The 12,869-nt window shown below is 40.8% G+C and overlaps 1 protein-coding gene across 5 annotated transcripts in view; it reads left to right on the plus strand.

Annotated features, from left to right (window-relative positions):
* The window catches only part of ELMO1 (engulfment and cell motility 1), a 546,685-nt gene that overhangs the window by 194,604 nt on the left and 339,212 nt on the right, over nt 1-12,869 (plus strand). For 4 of the 5 annotated variants that reach the window (XM_073630502.1, XM_073630503.1, XM_073630505.1 and 1 more), the window contains 3 exons: nt 3,032-3,183; nt 4,436-4,514; nt 12,628-12,672. In XM_073630502.1, coding sequence (XP_073486603.1) covers nt 3,032-3,183; nt 4,436-4,514; nt 12,628-12,672 — 276 coding nt within the window. The remainder of the gene's footprint in view (nt 1-3,031; nt 3,184-4,435; nt 4,515-12,627; nt 12,673-12,869) is intronic. The other variant, XM_073630506.1, reaches the window with a different exon arrangement.

The following is a 12,869-nucleotide window of genomic DNA, read 5'->3' on the forward strand; positions in this document are numbered from 1 at the left end:
ACACACACACACGCATACACAAAAATGATATTGTCAAAAGTATTGTGTTGCCTGCTTTTACACACACGTGAACTTTAATGGCATCCCAGTCTTAGTCCGTAGGGTTCAATATTAAGTTGGCCCACCCTTTCCAGCTATAACAGCTTCAACTCTTCTGGGAAGGCTGTCCACAAGGTTTAGGAGTGTGTCTATGGGAATGTTTGACCATTCTTCCAGAAACGCATTCGTGAAGGCAGGCACTGATGTTGGATGAGAAGGCCTGGCTTGCAGTCTGCCCTCTAATTCATCTCAAAGGTGTTCTATTGGGTTGAGGTCAGGGCTCTGTCCAGGCCAGTCAAGTTCCTGTACCCCAAACTCGCACATCCATGTCTTTATGGACCTTGCTTTTGTCATGTTGGAACAGGAAGCGGTCATAACCAAACTGTTTCCACAAAGTTGGGAGCATGAAATTGTCCAAAATCTCCTGTTATTCTGACGCCTTAAGAGTTCTCTTCACTGGAACTAAGGGGCCAAGCCCAACCCCTAAAAAAGACAACCCCACATCATAATCCCCCTTCCACCAAATAATTTGGACCAGTGCACAAAAGAAGGTCCATAAAGACTATGGATGAGCGACGAGATCTCTTGGAAGTGGGGATGGGGGGATGGGTACCTGTCAAAAACAAATACCCGCCCATCCCTCCCCCCCAAAAGGTGCCAAATGTGGCACCGGAAGGGGGGGGGGCAGATGAGCAGAGCTTCCACTTTTGGGTGGAACTCCACTTTAAAGACTGCAATACTTTACAAGTTACTGTTTGCTGTGTAGATTTTTATAACAATTGCTATAGTTCTCTTTTGGGTGTGAAAAACAAGAATAAGCTTAGGGTAACACTGTTAATCGCTAAATATAACAGAAATGGTACACTATCTGGAATATATACATGAAGTGAGATGATTATTTTTATTGTAGTTCACTATTGAAGATTTTGCCATAACTGTTTTTGTTGTATTAACCCACAAGTATGCCAGTTTATTCTATGCTTTAGCTTGAACAGTAATACCTTCATCTGTTTGGTGTCTGGACTGACTTTTCGCTAAAAGCAAGAGATGAGTGGAGTTTTTCCTAGCTTCTTGGCAGCAGTAGTTACTTTTAATTCCAGTCATTCTTTCTAATCAGTTGGAAAGGCATAGTCGAGCAGTAATCCAACACCAGGGGAGCCCCTCGGAGTTGCTTCAGGCCTTCTGCATCACTTTGACGCCACCACTGCCCCCTGGTCATACAAAAAATGTGATACGCGTGTCTTCACTGTGTGATTCCGATTCTACATTTCCTGGCATAGACAGTTTAATAGCTGATTTTACAACTCCAGGGGAACCTTTGCAAGCATTGCATCCATTTGCTAGTATATATATTTTTTTAGTTATCAATCTTGGAAAGCATTTCTATAATGAATACCCATATTTTAACATTGTTAGTACAGTAAAACCTTGAATTGTGAGCATAATTCGTTATGGAAACGTGCTTGTAATCCAAAGCACTCGTATATCAAAGTGAATTTCCCCATAAGAAATAATGGAAACTCAGATGGTTTGTTCCATAAACATTTATTCATAAGTCCTTCAGTAGTAGTCCATGTAAAAAGATTATAGCAATATGACTTCAAGGCAACTTCAGGGAATGCCTGGGTAATCTTCCTGTAATGTCGGATCCAAATCACATCAATTAAGATGAGGATCCAACTTGGGGCTTATGTACACTGCAGCTCAAAAAAAAGTTGCTTTTACAGGCATTTGAGCTGTTATTTAACCACTTGAGGTCCGGGCCATAGCTGAATGACGGCCACAGCGCGGACCTCAATTTCCGGGAGGGACGTCCTCCGCTGACAGCGTGAGGAGAAAAAAAAGCCAATCACCGGCTTATATTAAAGGGACATCGGTCCCGAAGAGGAAGGAGGCACATATGCCTCATCTGAGCCTGCCAGTGCCATCTGCCAGTGCCACCTATGAATGCCCACAAGTGCCACCTATCAATGCCCACCAGTGGTGCCAATCAGTGCCACCTAGCAGTGCTGCCTTCAGTGTAAGCAATCTGTGCCCATTATTGCCACCCATCAGTGCCCATCACTGCCACCCATCAGTGCCCATAACTCCCACCTATCGGTGCCCATCAGTGCCGCCTCATCAGCGTACATCAATGAAGGAGCAAAATTACCTGTTTTCAAAATTATATTTTATAATTTATAACAAAAGATAAAAAATATATACTTTTTTTTTTTTTTTTAAATTCGGTCTTATTTAATTTTTTTTAACAAAAAATAAAAACCACAGAGGTGATCAAATACCACCAAAAGAAAGCTCTATTTGTGGGGAAAAAATGATAAAAATTTCATTTGAGTACAGTGTTGTATGACCGCAGAATTGTCATTCAAAGTGCGACAGCTGAAAATTGGTCTGGACAGGAGGGGGGTTTAAGTGCCCAGTAAGCAAGTGGTTAAACTAGAAGAAGCTTGTACTGTGTTGTGCTCTTGTGCACCTTTTTATTGAGCTTCTTCAAGCTTCTTTTGAGCTCCTTTGAGTTCCTTTGAGCTTTTTTGAGCCCAAGCTTCTTTTTTTTTCACAAACCCTCCTTTAAGTCTATGGGGACAAGTGGGAAAGAAGTCACCATGAAGTAGTACAGGAAACTTTTCTAAAGTCGGAGCAACTTCAGTAGTGCTAATTAAGACTGCTCTCATTGACTGAAATGGGACGTCACCCTACTCGTATTGCAAGACCTCGCTCGTTTATCAAGTTAAAGTTTATAAACATATGTTGCTTGTCTTGTAAAACACTCACAGACCAAGTTACTCGCAATCCAAGGTTTTACTGTATAGGTTTTCCTTTCTCCTTTTTGTTGACTACATAGCTGTTTTGGAGTTACTGCACCTTGCACATTACCAGTGGAATATCCTTACTTCATTTGTTAAAATATATTGCATTTTTCCTGCAATCTTGTGTTGATGTTTATAGTCAAGTAATATATTCTAACCATTTTTTTTTCTTTTTTTTTTTTTAGATTGCTAGTTATGTGAACAAATCTGCATTGGATGTGTCTATTTTACAGAGATCTCTAGCCATTCTTGAATCTATGGTCCTAAACAGTCATGATTTGTATCAGAAAGTGGCACAGGAGATAACTATTGGACAGTTAATTCCACACCTTCAGGGGTAATCATGTTACATATGTTCCGACCTTGCTGCACCTAGTTGTTCTTCTCTTCTCTTATCTTCATTCATATATCAGGACTTAAAAAAAAAAAAAAAAAAACATTTTTAAAAGTCCTTTAAAAAAATGTAGGTCATATTTATTTATTTTTTTACTTTTTAACTAAAGGCCCATCACTCGGGACTACTCTGACCCCTGTTCCTTGGCCAATAGAATATGAGTAATATGCAGAATGATCAATGTTGGCCAGGTTTTTTATCAACATATGACTGAGTCTGTTGCCATCTGAACGGAGGGATTACTTCTTGGGTATGTTTCATCCTCTTGGTCCAGCTTCTTGATGTCATTTTTAGTTTTAACTGTCTAGGTTACAATTTTTTTTTATTCTTTATTTAGTAAAAGGTCAGGGTTTTACAAACAACGAACACAGACCCTGTTGCAATGGTAAGGCAGCTCAGACACAGCTGAGGAGGCACGGTTGATGTGACAACACAATAACTCGTATAATGCTCAAAAGGCCAAGGACCTGTAGTGGTAGCATTATGACAAGGGTCTTATGAGAACTATCCAAACTACATGACAGAGGTCTCTGTAGCCCAGAGTGTAAGTCCTTCATAGGATTCCTGCCAGAAAACTGAATCCCTAACCTTTCAGCCAGGCTTTTTTTTTTTTTAAAACAAATTAGCCAAGGGGAACAAACATAAAAAGAAAAGGAGGGCGGGAAAAAAAAAGAATAATGAAAAGTCAGCGATGCAGTATAAACAGTATTATTTTTACACCTTCTGTTTAATGATTATTTATAATAACATTGGCTATTTGTAATACATTTTATATTGTATTCGATTAAAATATGAAGGTCTCATTCACAAGGGCGTACTTAATTGTACACCCATGTGAGGACCATGTTCTGCCTGCACGGGGGGGTATTCTTTGCATCCACATGCAGGAATTCCCATGCGTGTCAGTTGGAACAGACACAACCACTGTTCCCAGTTTGACATCTGTGTGTGTCCTCCAATCCAGACCGTGTGAGTTTGAGGACACACACCCACACAGATGTCAAATTGGGAGCAGCGGCTGTGTCAGTTCAGCCACCGCATCCCAACTGACATGAATGGGACAGTCTGCACGTGGATGCACTGATCACAGGTAAAGCACGGCCCTTACATGGGTGTATGCTTAGGTATGTAAATGAGGCCTAATTGTTATAATGTTTTTAATATATTTTTTTTTTGTTTATCCTTTTGATTTAAGGACAGATCAAGAGATTCAGACATACACTATCGCAGTAATCAATGCACTTTTCCTTAAAGCCCCAGATGATAAAAGACAGGTATGTGTTCATACATTGTAAACTATAATGTGTGCAAAAAATGATACACAATATGCAGTATCCGTTGTTATTTAAAATGACTGTAATTACAGATAAGGAGATAGTCACTGGTGCATGTGTTTTAAATTATAGGCAACGGCTAACCATCTGTGAATGTTTGATGCATGTGACAATCACTTCTTTATAAATTGTCCCTAGATAATAGGAAGACATATTCATTGATTATACATTTTGAGAGTGTTTCATGTTTCTAGATGTTGATTTCTCTATAGTTGTATGCCTGTTTCCTATACAGATTTATTGATTCTACCTCTAGAGCAGGGGTCTCCAAACATTTTAAACAAAGGGCCAGTTTACTGTTCTTCAGGCCTAAGGGGGGCCGGACTGTGGGCATTGGGAGTAGAAAAGGTCCTGACGTTAGTGGAAATAAACAATGCCCCATCTTTGGTTTCAGTGGAAGGAATAGCGTCCCATTGTTGGGGTCATTGGGAGTAATTCTGCCCCTTCATTGGTGTCAGTGGGAGGGTGGGCTTATGCGCCAATTTTGGTATCAGTGGATGAAAATAGTTTTCTAAGGGCCTGGATAGAAGCAAGCAAAGGGCCACATCTGGCCCCCGGGCCGCAGTTTGGAGACCACTGCTCTAAGGGCTATCTATATATCAAACAGTCAGGTCAACATCCCTGGTATATAGTTACTGAGATCATACAATATCACATAGAGAGTGTATTATTTACAGTATGAGTATACTGAGGGAGAGGAACAGTAAAGCACATTTTCAGTATTCATAAGCAGGAGGCAGAGATTGCATTTGTTATCAGAAAGTATACCTATTCCCATGTACATATACTGTATATCTACTGATTACACCGAAACAGTTTTTTTTTATGTTATACATTGAAAAAAACTATTTTTATATAATAATATATATCCTAATTTAAAGTTGTCATCAGTCAATATAGCACAGGTTGGTATTACCAAAGTAAATTACACTTTCTCCTTTTTTCCTTGAGAAATATTGCTGCAATTGTTAGAATTGTGGGTTTATACTGCCACCTGCAGGAGCTGTGTGTCTCAATTAGAGAAAAGAAATTCACATTGGTTCTGTTTTCATTGTCTTTCACCAAGAGACACAGTGGCATTTACGCACATATTACTGAATCTTAAGAGTAACTCAACATTTGTGGGAAAAAAAAAATAGCATATACTATTGCTACACAAATCATGTTGTAATTTTATGTTGTTAAAAATGAGCTATTCTTTTCAATCTGCCGCTGTACTTTTCAGTCAAATTCGATGCAATAAGGCAATCTAGAGGTGTTCTGTACTCTGTGGGTGTACACAATGCCCCCAGAAATGTCATTTCCTGCTTTTGTGGCTGGCTCACTCATTTTTCACATAAGTCTGCACTTGCACACTGGGGCGGGGGTCTATTAGCGGTAAAGCACAGCTAGTTTTAGCGGTGCTTTTAACCCCCCGCTAGCGGCCGAAGAAAGGGTTAAAAGCGCCCGTATTGCGGTGCTTTGGAAGCGCTTTTCAGGTGCTTCGGAAGCGCTGCCCATTCATGAATGGGCAGGGGTGGTGGAGGAGCGGTGTATACAGGGCTCCTACACCGCCCTAAAGATGCTGCTTGCAGGACTTTTTTTCCTGTCACGCAAGCGTACCGCCCCAGTGTGAAAGCACTCCGGCTTTCACACTGGGGAGACATGAGAAGCGCTTTTACAGGTGCTATTTTTAGCGCTAAAGCGCCTGAAAGCACTTCAGTGTGAAAGGGGTCTTAGATCCAAGTCACATTTTAGACACCCCTTGCAATAAGAATTTATTTTTGGTGAGATACTCCCTAAGGGTTAAATACTTACAAGGGGATGCAGACCCTGCATTCTTACCTCGTTAGAACACAGAATGTGTGCCAGTTGATCATAATAAACCAAACCCTCCTATTCAGTTTGGCCAGTTTGGTAAAATAAACAGTTTGTTTACAGCAACAAAAGATAAGAATCTGCTACAAAGTTTAGTAAAAATCCCTGCACTGTAAACTGAAAGGGGGTATGTTATTATTTTAGGCTTATGACATCATGCACAGCTCTCTCTCACTCTTGTGAGAGTTTGCCAGGAAGGGAGGGGGAGATGAGTCATAAGAGGGCCAATGAAAGCTGCAGAGCTGGAGGTGTGCCTCTGTGTAAATCCAGGAAGTGAACAGGCAGCAGCTTCAGCTGCCCACAGTTAACTGCTTAAAGACCAGTTATACTGCGGCAGGTTGGCTCTCCGGGGCGAATCGCCGTCATGGTACGTCGGCCACTTTAAGACCACTAGGGGGTGCGCGCGCCGCTGAAGCCGATGCTCGTGGCTGGCGGCCGCGATGTCTGCTGGCCACCCACGATCGCTCCTGAGAGAGACAGGGGATCTGTCAATGTAAACAGACAGACCCTGTTCTGTCAGGGCAGGGGAGGATAGACAGATCGTCTGTTCCTAGTGATTAAGAACAGGGATCTCTCTCCTCCTCCAGTCAGTACACTGCCCCCACAGTTAGAAACACCTCCCTAGGGAACACATTTAACCCCTGGATCGCCCCCTAGTGTTAACCCCTTCCCTGCCAGTGACATTTATATAGTAATCGGTGGCTATTTCTAGCTCTGATCGCTGTATAAATGTCAATGGTCCCAAAAAAGTGTCAGAAGTGTCTGCTGGAGTGTTGCAGTGCTGCTAAAAATCACCGATCACTGCCATTTCTATCGAAAAAAAATTAATAATAAAATTGCCATAAAACTACTTTTGTAGACGCTATAACTTTTGCGCAAACCAACCAATATACTCTTATTGCAATTTTTTTCCCAAAAAATATGTAGAATACATATCGGCCTAAACTGATGAGGAAATTAGTTTTCTTTTTGGGGGGGGGGGGGATATTTATTATAACAAATAAAAATATAAATATAATATTTTTTTTTTTTCAAACTTGTCAGTCTTTTTTTGTTTATAGCATGGCAAGTACAGAATCACAGTATATATAAAATAATATGCAAAGTGGTTGGAGGGAAGCTTCAGAATGGCAAAGATGTTTTTATTACAAATTATGTGAGCAGACTGCGGTTCCTCTAAGAACTATTTTTTAAGGTGTATACAATGTTGTGCGCTTCAGCACACTGGCAGCACTTTACTCTGTCAAGTGCAGTAACCTTCTGCCCACAGATTAATTATAGTTCTGGCTGCTTGTAGCAGCATGGAAGAGAGAGATAGCTTTGTGGGAGCAGGTGCTTAGGTAAAACTACTGAACACCATTCCTGGGGGTTATTATTATTATTATTACAGTACTGGTGGTTATCATTGTTGCAGTGCTGGGTGTTGTCATCATTACAGTACTAGGAACTGTCATTTTTGCAGTGCTGGAGGTGCCCATTATTGCAGTGCTGGGGTTTATCTCTATTGAAGGGCTGGGGATTATTGACGTGCTGTGCTGAGGTTTATTTTTTTATGCTGGAGGTTAGTGCTGGATGTTTTCATTGATGGTCCTGACATTTACAGAGGACTATTATTACTAGCCCCGACACATGCGGGGGGTTGTCATTTCTGGACCTGACACACTTGCTGAGGGTTTTCAGTGCTGATCCTGTGACTAGCTGGGTGTTGTTTTTGCTGCCACAGACACCAACATTACGTTTTTTTTAAACCCCGCTTTCTCTTCCGTGTGCCCCCAACCCTATCTTGTTATTAAACATAGAAAAGCAAAAAAGGAAAGGTGGTACACTACAAAGCCATGCACTGTGAAGCAGCATCCACTTTTGGTCATTCAAGTTTTCTTCTCAATCCCTTGGTGTCACTCCTAATTCTTTTTAAATGTTGGCAACTATGTTTTTTTTTTTAGCCCACTGACGCCAATTATAGAACCAATTTTTGCACTTGCTGACCAGCAGTGTAAGGTACACTGTTGAATACTTTTTAATGTGCCTAAAAGTAGCTAGAAACTGTGTTATTACACTGTAGTTTTTATATCATATGGCATCTTTCATTTTATTTAATTTATTACAGCTACTTCACATCAGTCTCTGCCTCATTTTCCTATTATATTACATATACTTTTATTTTACCAGGTTCCCCACTTATACTACCAGCACAACCAACCCCACAAAATTATCTGGAACCTGCAAGTTCTCATGTGGCAAGTTTTTTGCATTAGCATTAGTAACAGACATCCAGGCTTGAGTGTGCATCTTTGCATATATGAGCTGCAGGCACCTACTCTTTAGATACCTCCTCTCCTACCTCCTCCATTCCATTAAGGGACTGACATTATCCTGGATATGAACTGATATACCTTTATTGCCCCAAACACAGCTTGGACTTTACAAGATCCACATTGATGACTAAGTACATTTCCTTTACTTGAGTGTTAAAGGGCTTTTGGTTTCTCTTCAAATTACACTCATGGCTCCCACACTGGGCAATGTTAAACCACATATTACACAGTTGGCAATTAAGGGAGGACAGCAGATGCCTTGCTAATGAACCACAAGAACACTTTGTGATAACAAGGACATCCCTCCCTGGGAGTTTTCCAGTTGTATTTGATGCTCACCATATAAGCCACCATTTCACTCTCATTTCAAGCTGGTACATAAGTACTGATCCCACACAGGATACCATTCTTGACATCACAGGTTATTAACCACATGCACTGGCCCACTGTATCACCCTCAGTTAGGTAGATTGATCATCATGGCCCAAACAGTGTTGGCCACACGGGGGCATCAATTGACCACATGTGGACTTGTGGACTTTTGGACTTTCTTGTATATACAGTACATGAGGCAATATCTTAATGGACTCTGCAAAATATTCAACTTTAAATTTACTCTGGAACATACAATATATTACCAAAAGTATAGGAGCGCCTGCCTTTACACACACTTGAACTTTAATGGCATCCCAGTCTTAGTCCACTGGGTTCAATATTGAGTTAGCCCACCCTTTGCAGCTATAACAGCTTCAACTCTTCTGGGAAGGCTGTCCACAAGGTTTAGGAGTGTGTCTATGGGAATGTTTGATCATTCTTGCAGAAGTGCATTTGTGAAGTCAGGCACTAACGTGGACGAGAAGGCCTGGCTCGCAGTCTCCACTCTAATTCATCCCAAAGATGTTCTATCGGGTTGAAGTCAGGACTCTGTGCAGGCCAGTCAAGTTCCTCCACCCCAAACTCGCTCATCCATGTCTTTATGGACCTTGTTTTTATGCACTGGTCCAAATCATTTGGTGGAGGGGGATTATGGTGTGGGGTTGTTTTTTGGGGTTGGGCTTGGCCCCTTGGTTCCAGTGAAGAGAACTCTTAAGGCGTCAGTATACCAAGACATTTTGGACAATTTCATGCTCCCAACTTGGTGGGAACTGTTTGGGGATGGTCCCTTCTTGTTCCAACATGACTGTGCACCAGTGTACAAATAAGGTCCATAAAGACATGGATGAGCGAGTTTGGGGTGGAGGAACTTGACTGGCCTGCACAGAGTCCTGACCTCAACCCGATAAAACACCTTTGGGAAAAAAGGGTGGGCCAACTCAATACTGAATCCTACGGATTAGGGCTGGGATGCCATTAAAGTTAATTTGCATGTATAGGCAGGTGTCCAAATACGTTTGGCAATATAATGTATTTCACCATAGGATTCCTCTTCAAGGAACCTTCAGCAACCATTCAGCCATGAGCCTTATATCATCATTTTATAATATGGAGGAGGCAATGTCACACAATTTTTGATAGATACAACTTCCCTGCAGCTTTTATTTTTAAATAATTGGCCAATTATATTTTTATGAGATAAATAGTGGGTTTTGTACTGTTTAAATATTCATGTTTAATAAATCTGATTTCTATACATGCGTCAGATCACTGGGTGTTGTTACACCTATTTATGCATACAGCACACAGTGTGTACAATTGAGGTTAAAGCTCAGTCGGGCTTTTTATGTTTGTTTTGTTTTTTTTTACTCTTTAGATCAGTGCTGCAATCGCTCTTCCCTCATACTGCATGCCTCCATTGTATGGTCTCCCTGGAACACCTCTTCATGGTGCCTTCATAACTTATCTCCCATTATTGTGCTTTCACAGGGTCTCTCTCATCTCAGTCCCCAGTGCCCTCCCAAAAATCCACCTTCTCCAGTCCCCTGGCACCTCCAACTCCTTCTCCAGTCCCCTGGCACCTCCACATGTTTCTGAACCCCCTGGTGTCTGATTGCCTGGGCCTGTTAACTCCAGATGCACATCAATGCAACTGCAATGCAAAAAAAAAAAAAAAAAGTACTTGCCAACGTGTGTCTATTCAAGTACATTTAATGTGTGTCAATGTAAGCTGATGTGAATGTGATGTGAATCCAGCCTTATTTATTTTGGGATTTGTAAGGCTGGATTCTCACTGTATTTGTTGTGTGCATGTTGATGAGTATTAGTAAAAGCTTGAGTTGGCGTGTGTTGATATGCTTTTTTTTAAGCTGAAATCTGGGTACATTTTTTAAAGGGTACATTTTTATTTGTTTTGTAGAAGCAGGTTAAGCTCAGAAAAGTACAGAAACATCAAACAAAAAAAAATGATGTCCATGATTTATAATACAGCAATAGACCTATAAGACCAATTATCAGTACCGCAGGTCTTAAACAAAACATAGCAGTTCTATCAACACATAAGGCTCATAGCTGCAAAATTTAAATTTATCTAATGACCAATGGCAGCATAGAAAAATGAGCCTTTAGGCACACAACATTATTTTGGTGTAACCGTATCTTGGGAGTCAAGCCAAGGGGACCAGACCTGGGCACAAAAGTTTTAACTGACATATATATTCCTCTAAATCCACTTTGTGCACACCCAAAGTCTTTGCAAATCCAAATATTATCTTGTAAAAGTAGCGGTGGCATCATGACTGTGCTGTACATAGCCGTGCAGAGAGCAGAGCTGCAGGAAGGACCCAGCAGCTCCACCCACTAAAGGAGGGGCCAGAGACCGGACCAGTCACCCTGCACAAGGAGAGAGAGCAGCAGTGACCGGTCTTTATTACATTTATTTACATTTTTTCTCTCTCCTCACAGGAAGCAGCAGCAGGGGCCATTATCTTCTGCAGCTGTTAATCAAATCCTGTGAGAAGGGAGCAGGGGGAAGGACCCAGCTGCACTATGTGTGTCAATAGATGCACACAGCCCGTCTCGGGTTGAACCCGCATGAGTACTCCCATAACAAACGGCTTGCTATTGGAGAACTTAGAAGGGAGGAGGAGCCAAGAGCGCCACGGGGGACCCCAAAGGAGGAGGTTCGGGCATCTCTGTGCAAAATCATTGCACAGAGCAGGTAAGTATACCATGTTTTATTATTTTAATGAAAAAAAATGATCCTTTACCTACAATCTTTCAGTAGGGACCGAGCCTGTTGGAAACCATTCTTTTCAGCATATTTTTGTTCTGGGCATTATCGCAACGCAGCCCAATAGACATAGTGTTAACGGGTCCTAATTTACCTAATAGGATACATCGCTTACAAAAAACGAAAGCAGAAACTTACAAAAATATCTTATTATGCAGTGATTAGGACAAAGGAGCATTCCTAGGTAGTTGCATATGCCAGTAAGAGCTATCTAACAAATTAACTGATTGACTTATTTACTGGTTCTTTTTCTATGGTAGTTTATAGTGATAATGACTGGCAACTATGTTTGCTGAATTAAGAATATTGTAAAATTTGTTTAAAAATAAAGATCATATATGTGAACACATTATTGTAAGAAATACACACCCTTTCCATAAACATACTGTACATGGTATATAAGGTACTGTATTAAATGGTGAATGTGTGAGTTGTGTGAACATACGATGATATTTCAAAATATTCTGATCGCTAGTTGCTGTTTTGTGACCTTTGATGTGTTAGATTAGATATGAGGAGGTGAATGATGTGAAATTAGATGTCCTTTTATCCAGAGAGTTCCAAATTTTAGCTTTATGAATCAAATGTTCTATTAGATTAGTAGAGTAATACATTTGTACATTTTATTGGCTTGAAAGATATATGCTTGTTATGAAATGTTGCATTCAGTTTCAATTTCTCCTCTTAATGCTGCCTTTGGCTGTGATTCCCTAAGCATTACATTGAGGACAGCATTGACATTCTTGATTTCCCTCTAAGCGTGAGTCTTAAACTTTTTAATGGTCTTGATGGGCAGTCAGAGCATGCCTTAGAAAATGTGATAAGTGCTTGTTACATCATTGCTGCATGATTGTTTGCCATTGTGATTAGGTTGGCATCTAACAATCCACAAGTGATGGTTTTGAGGTTTTTTTTTTAATTGCCTAATTTTGAAGCCTTGCTTTAACGCATACCTTT

The sequence above is a fragment of the Aquarana catesbeiana genome, linkage group LG05 (genome assembly GCF_042186555.1).
Source record: "Aquarana catesbeiana isolate 2022-GZ linkage group LG05, ASM4218655v1, whole genome shotgun sequence".
Lineage (NCBI taxonomy): Eukaryota > Metazoa > Chordata > Amphibia > Anura > Ranidae > Aquarana > Aquarana catesbeiana.